Source organism: Urocitellus parryii, chromosome 5, assembly GCF_045843805.1.
Source record: "Urocitellus parryii isolate mUroPar1 chromosome 5, mUroPar1.hap1, whole genome shotgun sequence".
In the NCBI taxonomy this organism is placed as follows: domain Eukaryota; kingdom Metazoa; phylum Chordata; class Mammalia; order Rodentia; family Sciuridae; genus Urocitellus; species Urocitellus parryii.
Genome location: NC_135535.1, coordinates 60,414,170 through 60,439,049, shown reverse-complemented (window position 1 = coordinate 60,439,049; position 24,880 = coordinate 60,414,170). Strand labels below are relative to the sequence as shown.

At 32.7% G+C, this 24,880-nt stretch overlaps 1 protein-coding gene across 1 annotated transcript; it reads right to left on the bottom strand.

Moving 5' to 3' along the window:
- Positions 1 to 13,521: 13,521 nt before the first annotated feature.
- LOC144255011 (olfactory receptor 6C2-like) lies at positions 13,522 to 14,457 on the bottom strand. Its single transcript, XM_077799069.1, has one exon. The coding sequence runs from the start codon at positions 14,455 to 14,457 to the stop codon at positions 13,522 to 13,524; it is 936 nt and encodes a 311-aa protein (XP_077655195.1).
- Between the last annotated feature and the right edge of the window lie 10,423 nt (positions 14,458 to 24,880).

Here is a 24,880-nt window from a genome sequence, read left to right as displayed (position 1 = left end):
AGAGAAATAAGCTGGTGCAGTGTTGCATGCCTGTAGTCCCAGTGGCTCAGGAGGGCGATGCAGGAAGATCACAAGTTTGAGATCTCAGCACTTAGTGAGATCCTAAGGAACTTAGTGAGACCATGTCTCCAAAAAAAAAAAAAAAAAAAAAAAAAGAGCTGGAGATGTGGCTCAGTGGTTAAGTGTTTCTAGATTCAATCCTCCATCCAAAAATAGATGAGAGAGACAGAAATACACCAGGCACAGACAGAAAAGAAACTCACTTAAATGTGAAATATAAGTTGATTGTAGAGTGGTGGTTACAAGAGGCTGGAGAAAGCAGAAAGGGGAAAAGTTAATTGATGAGTAGTAAGTTTCAGATAGGAGTAAGAAGTTCTGCTGTGCTGCTTCCCAGAAGAGTGACTTCAGATAACAATAATGTATTATATATTTCAAAAAGCTAGAAGGAAGGATCTTGAATGTTTTAATTATAAAGAAGTGATAAATGTTTGAGAAGGTAGTTTGTTTTTACCCTGGTTAGAATATTACACAATGTATACATGTATTGAAAAATTATGTTGTACCCCATAAACATATATACTTTTTTATGTTTTTATGTGTAAGTTTAAAAATAAATTTAAATAATAAAAATAAAAGGCTTAGTTTGCACCAAAATTAGTGTTTTTGTCATGAAAGGGAATCATAAATCCTTCAATTTAAGAAAAACCTCTAAAATACTAAAACTTAAAAATTGTGAGATTTTTAAATTATATCAAATTTATAAAGCCAAAATTTTAAATGTGATAGGTTTTTCTCAAAAAACATGGAGATAAAAAATAAGGTAAAAAATTGGCTATTTTGAGAAATTTAAATATTTTTGTGCTGCAAAAAATTTGCCAGATGTAGATAGTTATATTAAAACTTCTACACAAAATGTTACTAAAACACGCAAACACACAGAGAAAAAATTAAAATGAAGAAATTAAGGAAATAAAAGCAGCCCAGTATATGGGATCTTTAAAATTTAGATAATTTTCTAAAAGGAATATGAAAAGCTATAAATAATAGTACTGCATTTTTAGGATATAAACAGCTATAAAAATAAGAGTAAAAATTGTTTACCACATTTCCCCTTCAAAAAGCTCATAAGGGTCATCATCTGAAACTAATTCCCCCATTCCAATGGCATTTGAATTTAAGCTTTCCTTCTCTTTCTGTGACTTTTTCATATAATGTTTACATGTCAAAATTTTTTTTCCCTCATTCTTATGCCTTCGTTCTCAAAATAAAATTCACTTCTGCTGAGAAATTTTTCCTGTCGAATCCTACATGCCCCGAACGTGAAAGATCACCATGTAGAAATGTCCTGTATATTACTATAGCATTTTCTCTTCATCTCTCTGCATCTGTTAGTAGATTGTCAGTACTTAAAGCAGAAACTTTGTCAATATTGTTTCTGTCCTTGAGTATGAAAACTTTTAAATATCTTAAAAGCACACCTTTATCAACTATAAAAACAACATCAGAAGTATTTGAATTGTTATAACAGAAAATAAAAGGGAAAAAACATATTTTCAACAAGAGGAATTAAATGTATCAAAATGTTGAAACCAAAGATAAATTCATGCTATGTTGATTATAACATAAATATGCTTCCTACATTTCATTTTGCTGCTGCTTTCAACGAATATATATTCAAATTTATCACACACACATACATGTATTACTTTATGTATCAAGTTATTGATTTTATTGTATGTATTTAAAGTATACATCATGATGTACATTGTAAACATTATTACAGTCAGAAAATTAATATACCCATCATTTCAAAAAGTTTCCTTTTTGTGTATAGTAAAAGCACTGGATATCATAAATTTTTCAGTATAAAAGGCAATATTATTAATTATAGTGCTGCTGATGTAAATGTCTCTATATTTATTACTTTTGCATAATTGCAAGTTTGTACACTTTGACCTACATTGCATAGATTGGTTGAATATCAAACATTTTATTTTCCTAACAGATGCATCCAGATTCTACCCCATTGGTTGGATGTTCTCTAGTAAAAGATCAATGATCCTGAAGATTTTCAAAATTATTCACTGTTTGAAAAGTTAACCTTGAGGTAATAATATCTAAATTTATATTCTGTCATCACTCTACCAGCTGTGATATTTTGACCAACTCATCCTACTTCTTTTTTTAATTTTTTTATTCCAATTTGTTATATGACAGTAGAATGCATTAAAATTCATATTACACATATAGAACACAATTTTTGCATATCTCTGTACACAATGTATACTCACACCATTTGTGTTTTTATTCATGTACTTAGGGAAATGATGTCCATCTCATTCATCTTTTTTAACACCCCCTGTCCCCTCCATTCCCTTCCCTCCCTTTTGCCCTATCCAGAATTTGTTTAATCTTCATATGTTTCCCCTCCCAACCCTGCTTATGAATCAGCCTTATTACATCAGAGAAAATTTTTGGTATTTGGTTTTGTGGGATTGGCTAACTTCACTTAGCATTATATTTTCCAACTCCATCCATTTACCTCAAATGCTATAATTTTATTATCTTTTAATGTTGAGTAATATTCATTTTGTATATATACCACAATTTCTTTATCCATTCATCTACTGATGAGCATCTAAGGTGGTTCCACAGTTTAGCTAGTGTGAATTGTGCTGCAATAAATATTGATATAGCTGTGTCCTTGTAGTATGCTGTTTCAATGTCCTTTGTGTATAGACCAAGAAGTGGGATAGCTGGGTCAAATGGTGGTTCCATTCACACTTTTCCAAGTTCCATTCACACTTTTTCCAGTCTTCATACTGCTTTCCATATTGGCTGCACCATTTTGCAGTCCCATCAGCAATGTATGAGTGTGCCTTTTTTTCCCACATACTTGCCAACTCCTTATTATTATTTGTATTCTTAATAGCTGCCATTATGACTGGACTGAGATGGAATCTGAGAGTAGTTTTGATTTGCATTTCTCTAATAGCTAGAGATGTTGAACATTTTTTTATATATTTGTTTATTGATTGTATATCACCTTCTGAGAAGTGTATTCAGTTCTTTGGCCCATTTATTGATTGGGTTATATGTTAAATCATTTTTCTATTCAAGCACTTACTTCATTTTTAAAACACAGCTTTATTAGTGCATCAAAATACTATAGTGTACACTTTAAATATACATAGTAAAAATAATAAATTCACAGTTATTAATATGTAATTTATATACAATACAGTTGAAGTTTAAATTATGATTTCTACAATTAAAATACAAAATAAATTATTTTTGGTATATTTACAAAGTTGTGCATACCTCATCATAATCTAACTTTGGGACATTTTTATCACCCCCAAAGGAAGCTTGTACCCTTCAGCCATCACTTTTCATCATTTCTCTGCACACTTTTTTCTCAGCCTGACATAACCAATATACTTTCTTCTATTGTTGGTCAAAAAACAGAGTTTCAGTTAGACAGGATAAAGATGTTTTTGAGATATGTTGTACATGAGGGTGACTATGCTTAATAATATATCAAATATTACAAACAGATAAAATAAGTTCAAGTTTCTAAGCACAAAAACATGAGAGGTGATGGATCTGCTAATTAGTACAATAGGATAATTTCACATTGTACACTTATATCAAAACATATTGTTTTCCATAACTGCATACAATTATAGTTTGTAAAATTGATAATAATAATGAAAAAAAATATATTTTATGTGAGCTTCAAGTATTCTTATACTTATTTATATTATAACATAAATTTGCTTAACTCAATAATATTTCCATGCAGTAAATTCTATTATATTTCTATTCCTGGAGGAATTATAAAGTTAATTTTATAAAAAAAAATGAATTTCAAATTGTGAGGATCTTTCAGTGCATTTGACGCCACAGAAGTTCTAGGGTACTAAATTTTAACATAATTTTAAATAATAAAATATGTTAGTGAACAAAAAGTAATTGACATTTCTGCTTTTAGAATGCTCACATATTTCATCATATTTGATGAAATTATTTATTTTGACTGAAGAATTTTTATGGTATGTGTAATAAGAATAATATTCTGAAAAAATAAAACTGATTAATATTCTTTATGTATAATTTATAACAAATTGATAAAGCAGAAAAAGAAACAGATTTTTAGTTACCTTCCATACTAAGAATTAATTAAAAGAAACTGAAATAGGTGTTGCATTTAATGAGATTATTAAAGTTATCCTATGAGTCTCTTAATGATCTGAATGCTTTCTCTTGTCTCTAAAGGCCATGATCCCATTGTTACTATGATAGGTTTGATTGTTTTTCCTCAAGTTCATTAGACAATGATTCATTAGTGGTTTTTAAAACTGGGTCACCAAGGAATTTTTTGTGTATTAACTTTGTTCTTTGTTACAGTTTTGACAAATAAAATAAATATCTAGCTTCAAATTAGAAAACACAAAGTGATGAATTTTATTCAGTTAAACTTCAAAGGACTAGTGAAATGACATACCAAAACTTGTGTATTATCAAGAAAGAAAAACTACTTTTTAGTCTTTAACTTCCTTTTGTTTTGGGGGCGGAAATACTGGGGATTGAACTCAGGGGCACTCAACCACTGAGCCACATCCCCTATTTTGTATTTGATTTAGAGACAGGGTCTCACTGAATTGCTTAGCACCTCACCTTTGCTGAGACTGGCTTTGAACTTGTGATCCTTCTGTCTCAGTCTCCCAAACTGCTGGGATTAAAGGAGTGCACCACCCTACCTGGCCTTTAACTTCCTTTAATTTTCCTCTAATTTATTCATAAAACAGGATAAACAATTACTACCCTAATATAGATTATTCTCCAGTAGAATTGCAAATTAATATATAAGTTCTCTGACTAGATAGTCTGAAAAAAGAGTACTTCTTCTTGCTTGCAAAATCATTTTTAAAGCATAACTGAGCAACATTGCATAGCTTTATTTGTACATTGTTTTGTTAATATTAGCTCAACCCTAGTTACCACTGGTTTTTTTTTTTTTTTTTGAAGAGATGAGGATGATGACGATGATGATTGTTTTTGCATTCAGACTTGGTGAAAGTAAGAGCACCACACAAGACTGACAGTGTTCATCCTGGTAGGTTTGACTGATGATCTAGAATTGAAAGTTGTGTTATTTGTCTTCCTGCTTCTTACCTAGTTGCTGAGCATCACTGGTAATCTGACCATTGTCACACTTACCCTGGTAGATATGGACCTGAAGACCCCCATGTACTTTTTTTTTTTTTTAAGAGAGAGTGAGAGAGGAGAGAGAGAGAGAGAGAGAGAGAGAGAGAGAGAGAGAGAGAGAATTTTTTAATATTTATTTTTTAGTTCTCGGCGGACACAACATCTTTGTTGGTATGTGGTGCTGAGGACCGAACCCGGGCCGCACACATGCTAGACGGGTGCGCTACCGCCTGAGCCACATCCCCAGCCCCCCCATGTACTTTTATCTTCATAATTTCTCTCTTAGAAATTTCCTGTATTACTAAATTGCTGGTTATTGTGGCAACTAGGGACAAGACCATTTCCTATGCCAGTTGTGCTACCCAAGTGTTTTTTGCCTTCCTACTTGGAATATCAGAATTTTACTTGTTGGCCGGTATGTCCTGTGATTGGTCATGTGGCCATCTGTAAGCCCCTTCATTACATAACCATCATGAACAGCAAAATCTGCATTCAGCTGGTTCTCAGTTGTTGGCTTGCTGGCTTGTCATCTTCCCACCACTCATATTAGGTCTAAATATTGACTTCTGTGCTTCCAACGTTGTTGATCATTTCCATTGTGACACTACATCCCTCATGCAGATCTCCTGCACAGACATACGGCTCCTGGAGATGATGGGATTCATCTCAGGTTTGGTGACACTCTTAGTCACATTGGTCCTAGTGATGGTATCCTACACCTATATCATCCTGGCCATTCTAAGAATCCCTTCAACTAGTCAGAGGAAAAAGGCTTTTCCACATGTTCTTCTCACATGATCGTGATATCCCTTTCCTATGGCAGCTGCATCTTCATGTATCTAAAACCTCCAATCAAACAAAGAAGATATTTTTCCAAGGGAATCCCTGTCCTCAATATCTCAGTTGCTCCACTTTTGAACCCTTAATCTATACCTTATGGAATAAACAAGTAAAAAAAAGCCTTTGTTAATATGATACATAGGATTGTCTCTTTCTCAAAAAAATAAATATTCTACTTCCTTATACAAAGTATATGAAAGAAGGAGGCCCAGGTAGTACCAGCAGCTTCCAGGAGTTAGTTTCCTCCTTTTCTTTTTATTTCATTGCTCTGATACTTAAATTTATGTCTTTTGAAAAATATTTCTTTCTCAAAACATTGGCCTGAAATGCCAATTTTCCTTTTAATCTCCATTAAAGCTGCCTTTATTTATAACTTATTTTCCCCCTTCTCTTAGTTTTCTTTCTATGGACATAGAAAATGCTAAGTATATATTCTAAATACATGAGTGCATAAATTTATAATAATGCTTTGAAAATGTGTTTAGTATTTTTAGTAGTTACTGAAAAAGATCTAAATATTAAACATCAGAAAATTATTAAATTAAATGATCTATATATGATTGACTATGACTTAGAAATTAAATGACTGAAGTATTGCCTGGTGGAGGAAGAGTATAATGGTGGAAGAAGACCCTCCAGTGATCCTTTAATCACAGATACATCAATTTGAACTACTATTCACACTTGTCATTTACCTTCACAGTATCTAAGGAAACCAGATGAGAGATGACAGCACCTGGTTTTAGCATAATAAGAAAAGATTCATTGAAGAAAGCAGGAAGGAAAAAGTTTCCTATTTTAAATTTCCCACATCAACAAAGAGTGCAGTGTGATAGGAGATATCTACAAAGATAGAGGGAATTAAGAGAAGGATGAGAGAGAAGGGGGCAGAGAGAGGTAATTAATAGCAGGTCTTCAACTTAGAATCCAGTACCAGATCTGTCAGAGTTAGATAAGTCAATATGTCTTATCATAAAATTTAAAAATCCTGAAATCATATTGAGTATCCTTTCTGACCATAATGCAGTAAAACTAAGTCATTAGGGAAATGCAAATCCCACCTCACTTCCATTAGAAGGGCTATTGTCAAAAAGACAAAAAAACAAATGTTGGAGAGGATATGGAAAAAGTGAACCCTCGCACATTGTTAATAGCTTGAATTTGTACAGCCATTATGAAAAGCAGTATAGAGATGCCTCAAAAAATAATAATAAAAAAAGAGTGGAGCAATTATAGGTTCTAGCAATCCTATTACTGGGTAAATATTCAAAGGAAATAAAATCACTATGTTGAAGACACATCTGTACTCCCAAGTTGATTGTGGTACTATCCAAAATAGCATAGAATTAAGATGAAGCTAATTACTAAACTGATGAGTGAATAAAGAAAATGTGATAAAAACACACAAAGGAATACTATTTGGGCATCACAAATGATGAAGTCCTCTCATTTGTGACAACATGGATGAACCTGGGGGACGTAATGTTACCAAGCATTAGAAACACAAATATTGCATGATATCACTCGTATGAAATCTAAAATAGTTGCTCTCAGAAGTAAAGGGCATAATGGTGGTTACCAGAGTCTGGGGAGGATCAGGGGATGATGGGATGAGGAAATGTAGGTCAACAATTAAATATATGACACTTAGATATAAAAAATAAATTCTGATAAATTCTGGTGTTTTATTGCATAGTTGGGGACTCTTAGGCAAAAGTAATGTATAATATATTTAAAATGGCTAGAAGAAAGTATTTTGAATATTTTTATCAGAAATAAATGATAAGTGTTTGAGAAGACAGACATATTTACTTAGACTTGAATGTAACATTATGGATACATGTATTGAAACATTACATGGTACCTCCTAAATATGCACAATTTTTAATTTTTATTAAAAACAATTTTTATTTTTTTATTAAAAACAAAAAATATGTTGCCAGTATAATGACTTGAGTAACTATCACAGACATAATGTTTAGTAAATAAATATAGAGCTAAAAGTGTAAACATTCTGTACAGTATTTCCTCCCTAATCCACAGGCCATACAGTCTAAGTCCACCAGGTGATTCTTGAAACTGTGAATAGTACTGAACACTATAAATACTTTTAAAAAATTCATCTAGAGCACATTTTTAACTAAAGTAAACTCTTCATGTTTTCTCTTTGGCATATCTGAATTTTCAGCACTGACTACTCTTGCATTTTGGATTAATTACTAGGCACAATATGCCTTACTAAAAGCAAGAGTTACTGAAGCAACAATGTTACTACAAGCTGAGTATTGCATAGAATGTAGATATGGTTTACATAAGGATGATCAGGGCTAAGGAAGGATATAGTGGGATGGTGTGTGAGATACTACTGTGCTACTCTGGAAGGTGTGCAATTTAAAATTCATATTTTTTTCTGGAAATTCTTATTTAATATTTTTGAACTACAGTTGATTGAGGGTATTTTAAAAAGTGGACAGTAAAACTTCAGGTAAGGAGGGAGAGGCTACTGCCTTTCTATATAATGAGCATGACTAAACAAACTAATTTCAGATTAGTTAGCACAGCAGATTTATTTGGAGGGGCATTAAAGAGATTTCAGGGATTTTGAAAATGGATCTGTGTGTTGGTAACATTATAACTACACTTGGAAATATTCATTGAAGTATATACATTAAATTATGTTCCTTACTTTAGGTTAACTATTAATATTTTAAAAATATTTATATCTCAACAAGGTACAATGGCACATGCCTGTAATCATAGTTACTCAGGGGGCTTAGGCAGGAGAATCAAACTAATTTCAAAATCAGTATGGTGACAGTCTCAGCAACTTAAAATAAAAAATATAAAGGGCTCAGTGGAAATGTAGCTCAGTGGTAGAATGTTCCTTGGGTTAATCTCCAATATTTCAACAAAGTATTTATAAATTAAAAGATATACCCTAAAACATTACATATGAAATAATAAGAGTATCCATTTCAAATGATACAGTAAGCATTGATGAAATGGGCTAGTTTGGAGATAAAACAAGATTGGTGATCATGAGGAAAAAAAAGCAGAGAAATAAAAAAAAAAATTGCGGGGGTGGGGGTGTGGGCTGGAGTTATAGCTCAGTGGTAAAGTACTTGCCTAGTGTGTGAGAGGCACTGAGTTTGATTTGTAGCACCACATATAAATAAATAAAATAAGGTCCATGGACAACTAAGAAAATATAAAATAATTAAAATTCTTTGAAACAAATAAAAACAGAGACACGGCATTGTGGCTCAGTTATAGAGCACTTGCCTAGTACCTGTGAAGCCCTGGGTACGATCCTTGGCACCACATAAAAGAAAGAATAAATAGATAAAATAAAGTTATAAAAAAATCTCTGGGATGTTATAAAGACAGTTCTAAGAGGAAAGTTTATAGCATTGAACACCTGCCTTAAAAAAAAAATCCCAGATAAACAATCAAATGTTATACTTCAAGGCCGCATAAAGAGAAGAAAAAGCTAATTTCAAAATCAGTAGAAGACATGAAATAATTAAGATGAGACCCATAATTAATAAAATTAAAAATTAAAAAAAAACAATAAAAAGGATCAATGCAACAAAGAGTTGGTTCTCTGAAAAGATAAACTAGGTTGATGGGTCTCAGCCAATCTAACCAAAAAGAAAAAGAGAGAAGAACCAAACCAATAAAATTAGAGAAGAAAAAGTAGATATTGCCATAGACACTTCTGGAACCCAGAATATAATTAGAAAGCACCATGAAAAGTTTTACTCCAATAAACAGGAAAATATAGAAGACATTGACAAGTTTCTAGATATATTTGACCTATTTAAATTGAAACATGAAGATATAAAAAATATAAACAGACCAATAAAAAAGCAATGAGGATAAAGTAGCAATGAAAAACCATCCAATCCAAGTCCAGGAACAGATGGATTTCTACCAGAGTTTTAAAGACAAAATAACACTAATCTTCCTCAAATTATTCTATTAAATAGCAAGGGAGGGAACACTCACAATTTATTCTATAAAGTCAGTTTTACACTGATACTAACACCAGATAGAGAGACACATCAAGAAAAGAAATCTACAGAGCAATATGCAGGGTGAACATACAAAAATCCCTAAGGTAAGAAGGGAAAGACCAGTGCTTTGGCAAGCCACATTCAAAAAGAGATTAAGAAAATAGCACACCATGCCCAGGTGGGTTTCATCCAATGGTTGCAAGATTGTTTCAATATGTGCAAATCAATAAATGTAATTCACCACATAAAAGGAATTAAGGCCAAGAATCACATGATCAACTCAATAGATTAAGAAAAAAACTTCGACAAAAGCCAGCACCATTCATGGAAGAGAAGAGGAGAGAGGGAGTTAAATAAAGCGAATTATTTTTCATGCATGTATTATTATGTCAAAATTAACTGAATATTTATATAGTTATGATGCATTAAAAAAAACATTTCAAGACTGGCCTTAAATTGATAACTTCTTGATACTTTCATGGAGGTGTTCCTTACGAAACTGTATCTATTTCTCTAAATATAAAATTAGTAGATATAAAATGCTTAGCACATGACCTGGCATAGTGCATAAGCTTTCAAGATTAACATTTTTTGGACATCTCAAGAAATTTAGGATACTACTGTGAAAAAAGGCTCCAAATATTGCCTGCTGTTGCTTCTCAGTCTGGGCCTTTAGATCTGTTCTAAGTGAACCTAAAGCTTTACATGACTTTATTACAGGTCTCCTCCACTGTCTTGATCTCAAGATAGGTGAAGAGCATTATTCCAATCTAAGGATTTTTTTGTTTTGTTTCCTTTTGTACCACAGATTGAGCCCAGAGTCATTTTACCACTGAGCTATTATCTTTAGTCCTTTTTATTTTTTACTTTGAGACTGTGTCTTACTAAGTTGCTTAGTGACTTGCTAAATTGCTGAGATAGGCTTCAAACTTATGAATCTCCTGCCCCAGCCTCTGAGTTGTTGGGATTACAGATGTGCACCACTGTGCATGCTGCAATCTAAACTTCTTGAAACAGAATTTCTAATAACTCAGTAGTCACTAAATTCACTGATTTCCATTCAGAAACACCCAGTGCTTGTCATATCAGGAATTTAGAACAGAAATAATATAAGTAATAGTGTTAATTAATCTTGAAGTTAGGTCATGGAGTGGGTCAACTAAAAAATGTGGGAAGTTTGGACAAAATTGCAAAAGTGATGACAAGATAAGTCACCGGAATCAGAACTGGAGACCAATGGAGTTAGTGTTGTTGAACAACTGAAAATATTAGTGGCCTCAAAATGCCTGTATTAGATAGAGCTTCTCCACATCCCTAATGCATTTTACTCTACTCCCCTTCTTGCCTGGTCAATATTACTAGGTGTTGCTCTAAGAAGTGGCACACTTTACATATTTGCATTTCCATTGTTTATACTGAATTATATATGCAAAATTCAATTCTTTTTCAGAAAATCTCAAATTATGCTAGTGGGTCTCAACATTTAAATTTTCATCTAATACTTCCTTTAGTTGTTAACCCATAAGTAAGTTTCATTTGCATAGTATAAATCTTATATTGATAAGATGCATTGACAAAACATTTTTTTAAAGTTTTCATAGTTGGAAATGTTAACAGCCAGGTATTTTGATCATTATACAACTTATGAATGTATTAAATAATTGAATTCTTACGTTATATCTCATATAGTTGTACCATTAAAATAATAGTTAATAAAAAGGTATGTTGCATTGAGATTCTTTCATTATGGCTGTTAAAAACAGTGAGGTGTGGTGGTGCATACCTGTAATCATAGCCACCCTGGAAGTTAAGGCAGGAAATCCACAATTTTTTGCTGCAGACTGGCTGGCTGGGCAAAAAAACGGGGGGGGGCGGGGTGACGAAAAACTTGTGTACCTTGATACAGCATGAGTGGGAGCCGTTTATTGTAGGACAGGAGGGGTATTTATACATTCCACACAGCTTATCTTAATTAACATAAACTAGATACAGCAGTCAACCAATAAGAAATCTCCACACTTAATGGCTCCCTGGCATTACTTCACAAACCACTCCCTCTGGCAAAATGCCAGGCACCATCCAGACTTGTTTACAGACATTAACAATTTTGAGGGAGCCTTAGCAACTGAGCAAGGTACTAACCAACTTAGTGAGACACACTTTCAAAATAAAAAAGGGCTTGTGGATGTATTCCTTGGTAAAGAGCCCCTGCGTTCTCTCCCTGGTACAAAAAGAAGAAGAAGGAGGAGGAGGAGGAGGAGGGGTGGGAGGGGAAGGAGGAGAAGGAAAAAATCAGATAACCAAATCAATAAATGAGCCAAGGGCCAGAAAAGACACTTCTTAGAAGATGATGTACAAGCAATAAATGAATATATGAAAAAATATTCTTCATCACTAGCAATTAGAGAAATGTAAATCAAAACCACTCTAAGGTTTCATCTCACTCCAGTCAGAATGGCAGCTTTAATGCATACAGACAACAATAAATGTTGGTGAGGATGTGGGGTAAAAGGTACATTCATACAATGCTGGTGGAACTGCAAATTGATGCAGCCAATATGGAAAGCAGTTTGGAGATTCCTTGGAAAATTGGGAATGGAACCACTGTTTAAACCAGCTATCCCTCTCCTCAGTCTATACCCTAAGGACTTAAAAAGAGCATACTATAGGGGCATAGCCACATCAATGTATATAGCAGTACAATTCACAATAGTTAAACTGTGGAAGCAACCTAGATGCCCTTCAATAGAGGAATGGATTAAAAAATGTGAAATATATACACAATACAATATTACAATAAAAGAGAATAAAATCATGAAATTTGCAGGTAAATGGATGGAGTTAGAGATGATAATGCTAAGTGAAGTTAGCCAATCCCCAAACCGCAAATGCTGAGTGCTTTCTTTTATATAAGGAGGCAGATTCATAGTTGGATAGGGAAGAGGGGCATGGGAGGAATAGACGAACTCTAGATGGGGCAGAGGGGTTGAATGGGAAGGGAGAGCGCATGGGGTTATAAATGATGGTGGAATGTGAGGAACATTATTATCCACAGTAGAGATATGAAGACATGAATACGTGTGAATATACTATGTGTACAACCAGAGATATGAATAATTGTGTACTATATGTGTAATAAGAATTGTAATGCATTCTGCTGTCATATATAAATAAAAAATATTAGAATTCGGAAATTCTATCAACACAATTACACAATCTCAAGTATGTGGTGAATGCATTGATTCTGGGGTTTTTTTGCAGTTTCTTTTCAGATTTTCTATTATGTGAAGTCCTTTAGTTGTCTGGAAGTAGGTTTTTTGTGTTTTTTTGAGAAAACTTATCCTGAAACTCTTTCCTTGCAAGGAAAGGAATGATGTAAAAAGTCAAAGATACATATTTAGAGATCAACAATCTTTTCAGTACACTTAGAATATTTTTACAATAGCAAATTCACTTACTTATTTAAGAACAATGCAATTCTTGTGACTGAGTCCTTGAAGGCCTGTTTTACTTGCTTGTTCCTCAGTGTGTAAATGAATGGGTTCAACATGGGACTGATGGACGTAACAAGGACTGTCACCCCCTTGTTAATAGCCACTGAATCTTTTGCTGCAGGCTTAACATAAATGAAGATACAGCTCCCATAGGTTATGGAAACCACAATCATATGGGAAGAACAGGTAGAAAATGCCTTTTTCCTTTGTTGGGCAGAAGAGAATTGCAGAATAGTCTTAATGATGTATACATAGGATAGAACTACACATATGAGAGTCATGATAAAAGTTAACACAGCACAAATTATAACCATCTGCTCAATGAGCCATGTTTCTGTGCATGAGATTTTTAGGATGGGTTCTGCATCACAGACAAAATGGTCAATAACATTAGAGTTGCAGAATTCCAGATTCAGGCCCAGGCTAAGTGGTGGGAGTATGACCAACAAAGCAGCTGTCCAGCAACAAAGGATGAGTCTTCTGCAGACCCAGGTATTCATGATGGTCACATAGTGTAGAGGTTTGCAGATAGCTATGTATCGGTCATAGGACATGGTGGCGAGGAGAAAAAATTCTGTTACAACAAAGAGATCAGTGAAAAATATCTGAATGGCACAACTGTTATATGTGATGGTCTTATCCCCTGTAGATAAGCTGTACAAGTATCTAGGAATACAAGCAGTTGTGAATGAGATTTCTAAGAAGGAGAAATTTTGTAGGAAAAAGTACATGGCAGTTTTGAGGCGTGCATCCAGCAAGGTGAGGGAGATGATTGCCAGGTTCCCAGTTATACTCAGCATGTAGGTGAGAAAGAGAAAGATGAAAATCACGACCTTTAGTTGTGGGTCATCTGTCAGTCCCAGCAGGATAAATGTTGTTATTGTGTGATTTCTCATAAGTGGATCCTGACATCTATTTACTTTTCATTTGAAATTCAGAGATGTTTGTGTAGGATAGTAATTCACAGAGGAAGAACCTGGAAAACCCATTCATATGTATTTAAATATTTTGTTTACAAATATTGTAATTCTCTGGTAGCATAGGTTCTATAATCATATATTTTTGGTCATTTCAGGGTAGATTAAAAGATTCAAATTGCATTATCTACACCAATTCCAAAATGTTATGGTTGCTTCCTTATTATTGCATTCTGTTCTTATTTTTTTATTTTACCTGCATCTCAGATTTAATTTTCCCAAACAATTAGATTTGACTACTAGTGTTTTCTGAGATTGATTTTCCTTACTCATACTGTGAACCCGAAAGCTGAACCTTAAACTTTCTTTTTCATATTTATGTTTGCTTGAAGTCTTATTATTAATACAATTATATCACACAGACAGTTAATTATACAGGCTCTCCTTCTGTGGCTGAGGATGTCAAGTACACTTGTGTTTTCTGTAAACAACTACTTCCTTGCTTATTTCCCTGATTTTTCCTCATCATTTTCTATTTAAAATACTGCTTTACTATTGCTGTACATAAGAAAAAGTATTTTCAGGATGAATTTATTGTATATGGTGATAATATAAGTTAGGTATGGAATATATACCTGATAAAAAATCACAATTTTTTTTTTATTTTTTAATGTCTATAAGTGTGAAGCACAGCCCAAAATACTGTATTAGTATCCCAAATTCCAAAATATATCAGGTTTAAACTATTACATATTTCTTGAACCACAATTTAATTTCACTGTGACTCAGTTTATTAGTGTAAAATGGAAAATAAAATATCACTCTTCATACATATACTCTGTGAAAGTATATTATATAAAATATTTATAAAAGTAACTGACTAATAATGAATAATAAATATAACTTAACTACTTCAGTGCCCTAGTTCATAATTATTTTCCTTTTGTTGGTTACCATACAGTCAATTATTATTATACTGAAATCATGTTTTGCCCCTATGTTTTTAAATATATGAATTACATGACAGTTTATCAAATACCTCCCTTCTTCTGTTGAAGTTTAGGAAATTTGTACTATAATGTTATAATGTGTGTTTTCTTTATTTGCTTTTCCTAATTTTGAGACAGGGTCTAACAAATTGCCCAGGCCTGACTTGAACTTGTGATCCTCCTATCCCAGCCTCTCCAGTTGCCGAGATTATAGGAATGTGCCACCCTTCCTAGCTCAGAAGTGTTTTCAACCACCCAGTATTTCTAGTAGCCTCTGTTAACTTGCTGATTGTCACATACATGTTGAGCCTGTCAACTTTTTGCTTTGTCATTTTTAGACATTTATTTTCTTGCTGGTGTCTATTATGTTGATAGTTCTTAGTGCTTCATTATTTCTTTCTGATAGATTATTTTCCTGAATTTCTCAGCTCTAAAAAGTTATTTCTCTTTATGATCTCAATCATATAATTAGATGTACCCCAAACACGACCAAAGTGAAAATCATGATTTTCCACACCCCTTTTTACTTCTCACCTTGTATTCTTTATAATCAAATAAGTATGTTCTAATTATTAAACTTTACTATAGACTAGACATTGAAATAAACACTTCACATGGATTATCTGGAGTAATCTTCTCTTCAATGCTCTGTATTTCTCTGTTTTATCTCTGTCCCACAGTATCCAATTTTACTGAAAATGTGCATATCAAGCCAATAGTTTCTAGTTTTTAGTTTCAAAATTTTTGTGGGAGATTTACTACTTTTCACATGACACAAATTATGCTACCTTTTTATTGTTGCCTGATATAATCTTATAAATATATGTACAATACACAAGATTAAAGCATTCTAAAAATACTGTTTAGTTAATACCACATTAATTTACATTTCTAGATTTTAATGAAATCAGGCAAGATTTATTTATTAGAGTCACATATGACCCAATTCTCAAAAAGGAATTGAACAAATGACAGAATTTATTTTACTTACCCTTCTGGCAATTAATCATAACCTTCCTCTATTAGTTGTTTACATGTATTTTTACAGACACAACTTTAAAATGTTGAGAATAAACTTGTTAATTTTTACCCACTACTGATTGAATTTGGTCACTTCCACACTAATACTATCCTGGGAATATGTGATTTTCTTGGATTTTCTCTTTTATCAATTACACCAACTTTCTCACAATAGATACAGTTCTATCATAAGCCCAGGAAATTATTTTTTATTTTTAACTATCACTGAAAATTGTGTTCAAGGAACTCTTGTTACCTTTAGAATAATTGATGTTCAGAACTCTTGCTCAGAGAAAGGGTTTTCCAATTTGAAGCTAGATATTTATTTTATTTACAAAATCTGCAACAAATTAATGAAAAAAAGTCTTCTGTGACCCAAATTCAAAAACCACTAATGAATCATTTGTGTAATGAACTTGGGGAAAAACAATCAAACCTACCATAGTATCAATGGGATCATGGACTTTAGAGACTAGAGCAAGCATGTGGATCATTAAAAGAGACAACTTTAAGAATCTCATTGAAAACAAAACCTAGTCCAGTTTCTTTTAATTAATTGTTAGCACACAAAGTAGCTAAAAGATCTCTTTTTCTGCTTTACCAATTTTTATGCAAAAAATAAATTATACATAAAGATTTTAAAATATTACTCAGCTTTACTTTCTCAGAATGTTATTCTTATTACACAAACCATAAAAATTCTTCAGTAAAAACAAATAAATAAGTTCAGCAAACATGCCTACATTCAACTGTGAGCATTCTAAGACAAAGCAGAAATGTCAATTTCTTTTTATGTACTAACATATCTGATATTTTAAATTATATTAAAATCTAGTACCCCAGCATTTCTATGACTTCAAATCCACTGAAAGTTCTTCACAACATGAAATTTATTCTTTCATACAATTGATTTTATAATTCCCCCAGGAATAGAAATATAATAGAAGGCATCAAAATATTGTTAAGCAAATTTCTTATAATACCACTAAGTATAAGAGTATTTTTAAAGCTTATATACAATAAATATATTTTTATTAGTATTAATTTGACAAACCATAATTGTATGTAGTTATGGCATGCAATATATTTTGATATATGTGTAAGATGATTTCTGATCAAAGTATGCTAAATAGTGTATCCTTTGAAGGGTTATGGAAAATAATATTTCTCCCCACAAGACAGCACCCCAAGAAAAAAAAATGAAGGGACAGTATAGCTTGGGAGGAGGAAGAGAAATTAGCCAAACATTAAGAACAGGCCTTGAGGGAAAAAGTAAACTTCCATCCTTTCCAGGTTCATCACCAGCATCTCTACCCAAAGTAAACCTTCACCCCTTCCCAACCACAATGGGTCCTGAAGAAGGGAGGCAAATACCAAAATGCTGGGCCCTGGACTTTTACACTTTCCCATTGCAGTGAGTCTTGGAAAGAGAAAAGCAAATAGTGAAGCTCTAGGTAAGCTCTAGGTAGGTTCCAGGGATAAACAGTGAACAATTGAGTTGGGAGCTTTTCCCAGTGACAAGAAGTTTACACCTTTTTACAATTGCCTTCCTGAGTTAAAATTTTAACCTGCACAAGTAGGTCCCTGACTGTCCAAACTGCACATCTGCAGTCTCCATTGATTAAGACACCCTCATTGTAAACTATAAAACCCAAACTTCTTCTGTAACCCCAGAGGCCATTTCCTGTACTCAGAAAATGAGCCCTTCTGAGCCTGATCAATGGACTTTGCTGCAGAATAGAGGAAAGCTTGCTGATCCAAGGTTTGCTTCCTGTCTCCTGCCTCCATCATTTGGTGGCCATGTGCTTCCATCCATCACCTCCCATGACTTTGTGCTTAGAGATTTGAATTTATTTTTAACTGTTTTGTAATATACAATATACTGTTATTCAATATATTAACCCTGATATACAACAGATCTCCTAACTGAAATTCTGTGTTCTTTGACCAGTAAGTGAAGAAAATATATTTGCTGTTTCAGGCTGTGAAGAAATATGGAAAGAGATAGATGAAAAGTGATGGCTGAGGATAAGAGGGTTCCTTTTGGGATGATAGAAATGTTCCAAAGTTAGATTATGGTTAGGTATGCACAACTTTGTAAATATAACAAAATAATTTGATTCTATATTTAATTGTACAATTATAATCTATACTTCATATACTTATATGTATATAAGTCACGTATTAATAAAGGTTTTTTATTACTTGTTACTATGTATATTTAAGGTGTACTCTATGGTATTTGATTTATTAATACAGCTGTTTTCTTCAAAAAATTGATAAAGTGCTTCAATCACAAGGAAATGACTGAAGTAGGGTGAGTTGGTAAAAATCTCATGGCTAGTGGAATGACGACAGGATCTGGATTTAGATACTATTACCTCAAGGTTAAGTTTTCAAAGAGTTAACTCTTTTGAAAAGTTTGGACTCTTTTGAAAAACCCAAGAATCTCTGATTTTATATCTTACTAGAGAACATGCAACTAAGTAGGTAGAATATGGATGCATCTGTTAGGAAAATAAAATGTATGATATTCAACCAATCTATGCAATGTAGGTCAAAGGGTACAAACTCACAGTTATGCAAAATGAATAAATCTAGAGACAGTTTACATCAGGAGGACTAAAATTAATAATATTTTATTTTATACTAAAAAATCAATAAGTGATATCAAGTGCTTTTACTATACACAAAACAGACTTTTTGAGATGATGGGTATATTAATTTTCTTAATTGTAGTAATAATTTCATCATGTATATCATGTTGTTTAGATACATACAATTAAATCAATAAAATGATACATAAAATAATAAATATATATGTATAATAAATTGGAACTCTATATTCACTGAAAGCAGCAATCAAAAATGAAATGCAGGAAGCATATTTATGTTATAATCAATATAGCATAAATTCAACTTTGGTTTCAACACTGATACATTCAATTCCTCTTGTTGGAGATATTTTTCTCTTTTATTTTCTGTTATAATGATCCAAATATTTCTTGTGTCATTTTTATTGTGGATAAAGGTGTACTCTCAAGATATTTGAAATTATTCATACTCAAGGACAAAAACTAAACTGATAAAATTTTTCTTTCAATACTGACAATCTACTAAAAGATATAGACAGAGAGAAAATGTTATAATAGCAGAGATACAGGATGTTTCTGCATGGTGACTCTTTGGGGTTTGAGCATGTAGGATTTTAATTGGACAGGAAAAAATTCTTAGAAGGAGTAAATTTTATTTTGAGAACTGAGGCATAAAAAATGAGGAAATTTTTTTTGGACATATAAACATCATCTGGAAAAGATGAGCGACAAAAAAATTAGAAAAATGTAAATTCAAATGCCTTTGGGATGGGAATTATTTTCAGATGATGAGCAACATGAGCTTTTTGTGGGGGAATCTTATAAACAATTTATACTCTTATATTATACTGCTGTTTATGTCCTAAAGATGTAGTACTGTATTTATATCTTTTCATATTCCTTTTAGAAAATTATCTAAATTTTAAAGATACTATATATTTGGCTGCTTTTATTTACTAGATTTCTTTTTACTTTATTTTTTTCTGTGTGTGTTTGCATATTTCACTAACATTTTGGCTAGATATATTAATATAGCTATCTATATCTAGCATAATTTTTTGTAGTACAAAAACATTCAAATTTCTCAAAATAGCATTTTTTAACCTTATTCCTTTTTTATTGAGAAAGCCTATCCTATTTAAAATTTTGGCTTTATTACTTTGATACAATTTAAAATCTCACAATATTCAACTTTTAGTATTTTAGAGGTTTTTCTCAAATTGAAAGGTTTGTAATTCCCTTTCATGACAAAAACATTAATTTTGGTGCAGTGTAAGCTTTTTGATTTTATTATTTAAATTTACTTTATAAACTAACAAATAAAAACATAAAAAGTATACATATTTATGAGGTACAACATGATTCTTCAATACATGTATACATTGTATAATATTCTAATCAGGGTGAAAATAATCTGACTTTGCAAACATTTATCATTTCTTTATGACTGAAACATTCAAGATCCTTTCTTCTAGCTTTTTGTAATATCTGATATATTATTGTTATCTGAAGTCACTCTTCTGGGCAGTAGCACAGCAGAACTTCTTACTCCTATCTGTAACTTACTACTCATCAATTTACCTTTCTCCATTCTACTTTCCCCAGCCTCTTGCAATTGCCACTCTACACACAACTTCAATGAGATGTATTATTTTATATTTCACACATAAAGTACTTGTCTGTCTGTTCCTGGCTTATTTCTGTTTGTATCTCTCTTCTTTTGGACTGAGGACTAAAGTAGGAGCACTTAACCACTGAGCCACTTCTCCTGCAATTTTTATTTTATATTTTAGAGACATGGTCTCTCTAAATTCCTGAGGGTCTCAAAAGTTCTCAAATTTATGATCTCCTCACTCAGCCTACTGAATCAATGGGATTAGAGGCATGTCCCACTGCACCAGCTTATTTCTCTTAATGCAATTGTTTCTACATTCATCTATGTTCTTGCAAATAACAGAGTTTTATTTTATGTCTGGGAACTGTTCTACAAGTTTTCTACAACTTTTCTACAATGGAACAAGCTTGCTTGTTCCATTTCTTGTTTTATTTCTGAGTGTGCATAAGAGGATTTTTTTATTTCTGATTTTTTTTGTCCTCTGTTTGTAGGACCTAAAACAGTACCTACCCTAAAGAAAGTACCCAATACATATTTATTAGGTGAATTAATGAATGGATGATTTGGACATTTTGGATTGGAAGAAACAGTGGTGATGATTATTTGTTCTGTTATCCCTGAAAATGTAAAAAATGACAAGATGTTTATATTTATTTTATTTTCTTTTATCTTATTTTTTGGTCTTCAATTTGAAAATGAAGCAAGGATTTAAAATTTTGAAAGCTATTAACCTGCCTATTATGAAATGACGTGATCTTAAAAGAGGCTTTTGGAGAAGATGCCACTGGATGAGGATGAGCAAGAGCGTTGTGAAAAAGTTAACTTGCCATCAGACTTTGGGAAATTCACCAAAGTTGTTCATCAACTTCATGTCCCTTATTTCTTGAAAAACACTAAAAATTCTTTTGACTGAGTCCTTGAAAGCCTGTTGTACTTGCTTGTTCCTTAGTGTGTAATTGAAGGGGGGTTCAGCATGGGAGCAATGGGAGTAGTGAGGAGAGTCACCCCCTTATTAATGGCCACTGAGTACTTTGCTGAAAGTTTCATGTAGATGAAGATGCAGCTGCCATAGGTGAGGGAAACTACAATCATGTGGGAAGAACAGGTAGAAAAGGCATTTTTCTATTGCTGGGCAGAAGGGAATCTTAAAATTGTCTTGATGATGTAATTGTAGGACAGAACTACACACATGAGTAACATAATGAGAGTCAGTACAGCACAGATGATAATGGTCTGTTCCATAAACCAAGTATTTGTGCAAGAGATTTCCAGAGGAGAAATGCATCATGAAGAAAATGATCAATGACACTGATATCACAAAACTCCAGATTTAGGCCTAGGCTGAGTGGGGGGATTAAAAGAAACAGACCAGCTACTCAACAACAAAAGACAAGCCTCCTGCAGACTCTACTACTCATGACAGTCACATAATGCATGGGCTTGCAGATGTCCACATAGGGATCATAGGACATGGCAACCAGGAGAAAAAATTCAGTTACACCAAAGGTCAGTAAAAAATACTTGACTGACACAGGCATTGTAGGTAATCATCTTGTCACCTGTTGCTATGTTACATAAGTATCTGGGAATACATGCAGAAGTCAATGAGATCTCCAAGAAAGCAAAATTTTGTAGGAAATAGTAGATGGCTATTTTAAGGCAATGATTCACTAAGATGAGAGAGATAATAGTCATATTTCCACTTATGCTTAACACGTAGGTAAGAAATACATTTATGAGAGTAAAATGAAAGTAGGTTGCTGAAGCTGAATAGCTAAAAGGAAACAAATAAATGGGATACATTTATCAACTGAATAATTGGCTCTGGGTACATTGATTATTAGACAGAGCCATCAGGAAAACCTAGATTCTGATTCTGACTTACTTTTGGTAACACTTTGAAACAGTGTAATTTTCCTGGCCTCAATTTCTGCATCTATAAAATGGCAGAAAACAGAAATGAAGAGACAATTAACTTTATAAGTAAATGAACATTCAATGAGTACATAAGATGGGAATAAAATTAAGCAGTTTCCAACATAACACATCCCTTCTCTTGAGGACAGTTCGCCTCTTTCAACAGTTACAAAGTTGCAGTAGGCTATGGTGGGAATGGGCACAGAATCTAATGTTTGAGCTAAAACCTACTGACCAGGACCAAAACTTTCAAAGACTACACAGCCTATAAACAACCAAAGATATAGCATAACTGAGGTAATACTACATACAATAAAATGGTCCATAGATTAATGCAGTTTGTAAAGGGTTAAAAAAATGACAGGAAACACTTAGACTGATCCTCCATGATTTACTTTGTCCCTCTTACAGAATTAACCCCCACCCAACAATACCTTTAAAAATTCTTAAAGCAAATGTTTTTCCTTTAACTCTTCATCCTATTGAAAATATAAAACAAATACCTTCCCCTCTTGGGTACCTTCCATGGATAAAGACCTATAGCATATTAAAAATGCATATTCTAAATGTGCCAGAGAAACAACTGCATTTCAAAATGCCAGGATTGAAGTGTTCAAGTAGGAATGGAGAGCCCACTTCTTCTCTCCTGAAGATCAGAAGAGCATCATTTCTGTGGCTTATTCTCTCCAGGAAGTTTCTCTGAGACTTGCCCAGAAAAGTTTGGACCTGCTGTTGCCTCAGATCCTGCTGCTACAGTTGGATACTGAGGGGGAGAGGCAGGGAGGGGTGGCAGGCAGTAGGCTTATTCATAGATAAAGACTGTGTTAATAAGAAGTCTTCATGTTCAAGGGTCTTTGGAAATTCTTCATGAATATGACCCCTCCCTACTTTTGCTTATAGGCTTGAGTTAATCATTCTAAATTTATTAAAAATGAACACTGGCTTGTTCAAGGAAAAAAAACGAAATAGAAAGATTAAAATCTGAACCTGCGGTTTTGGGTCATCTGTCAATTACAGTAGAATGAAAATTGTTACAGTATTGTTAGCATTGTTGATTCCTGACTTCTGTTAAATCTACATGTAACATTCAGAGACAGTTTGCTATAGATTATTTATCAGTTTTACCTCTATCACTTAGGTTTTATCCTATTCACAATGGTTTTAAAAAATATTTCATGTTTACATTTGAGAACTATTTACCTTTGAAGTGTGTATTTAACTGTTTTATGTGTGTATTTGTATATATGTATATATCTATGTATATAGGCACTTGCTCTAAAATAATAAATCACTTAATTTTTAGATAAAAGACATTATATTTCTAAATGAATATTATCATGATTTAAAAAAATGTGATAATCTTAATGGTTTTTTTGAAAATTAATAATGAAACATATTATTTGATGTTTTCAAACTCCCCAAACTTTTGCTAATCAACTTGGTATATCTCTAAAGCAAATTCTAAGTGATTTGTGAATCGCTGTGAAGTAAGAAAAATACTAATTCTGTTTTGTTTTCAGATATTATTTGTCTGACCTATGTGTCAGATCTACATGTAAAGCAACACTGTTCTACTTAAATTACTTGGTTAGCTATCATTTATTGTGAAACACTTCATATATTAGTTTTTCTGAGCCCTCTCAAAATATCACTTTTCTTAAGTACCTGTTTCATCATTTCAAGTCAGAGTTATCAGTCTCTTCCCTGTGCTACTTCATCATAACACATTTTTTTTTTAGTAACTCAATGGCACCTATCCCTCTAAAGTCATTATAGTTTCCCAGTAATTTACCCATTAAATTAACTATTCGAATTAACGTTTTTTTCAAAATAGATGCTTATAGTTATACACTGCCATTCTGAGATTGCATACAGCCATGTATTTTGTACTCATAAAATTAATCATTCTGAATTGGAATAAATACTTAAAAGTGAAAGACTTTTATTTATTATTCAAAAGAAAACTGTCAGATTGTTCATTATTTTTAAAAAAATATTTTAGTTATCAATGGACCTTTATTTTATTTATTGATATGTGGTACTGAGAATTGAGCTAAGTGCCTCACACTTGCTGGGCAAGAACTCTGCCAATGAGCCACAACCTCAGCCCAGAATGTTCATTATTATCTCAAATAAATTTCTTAAAATTTTGGACAGATAAATAATAATACAAAATCCTTAATCACCTAAATAAATAATTTTATTTGTACATTTTAATGGAAATATTTCTTCATTAACTTTTCTAAGATAATAAGTAATTTTACATT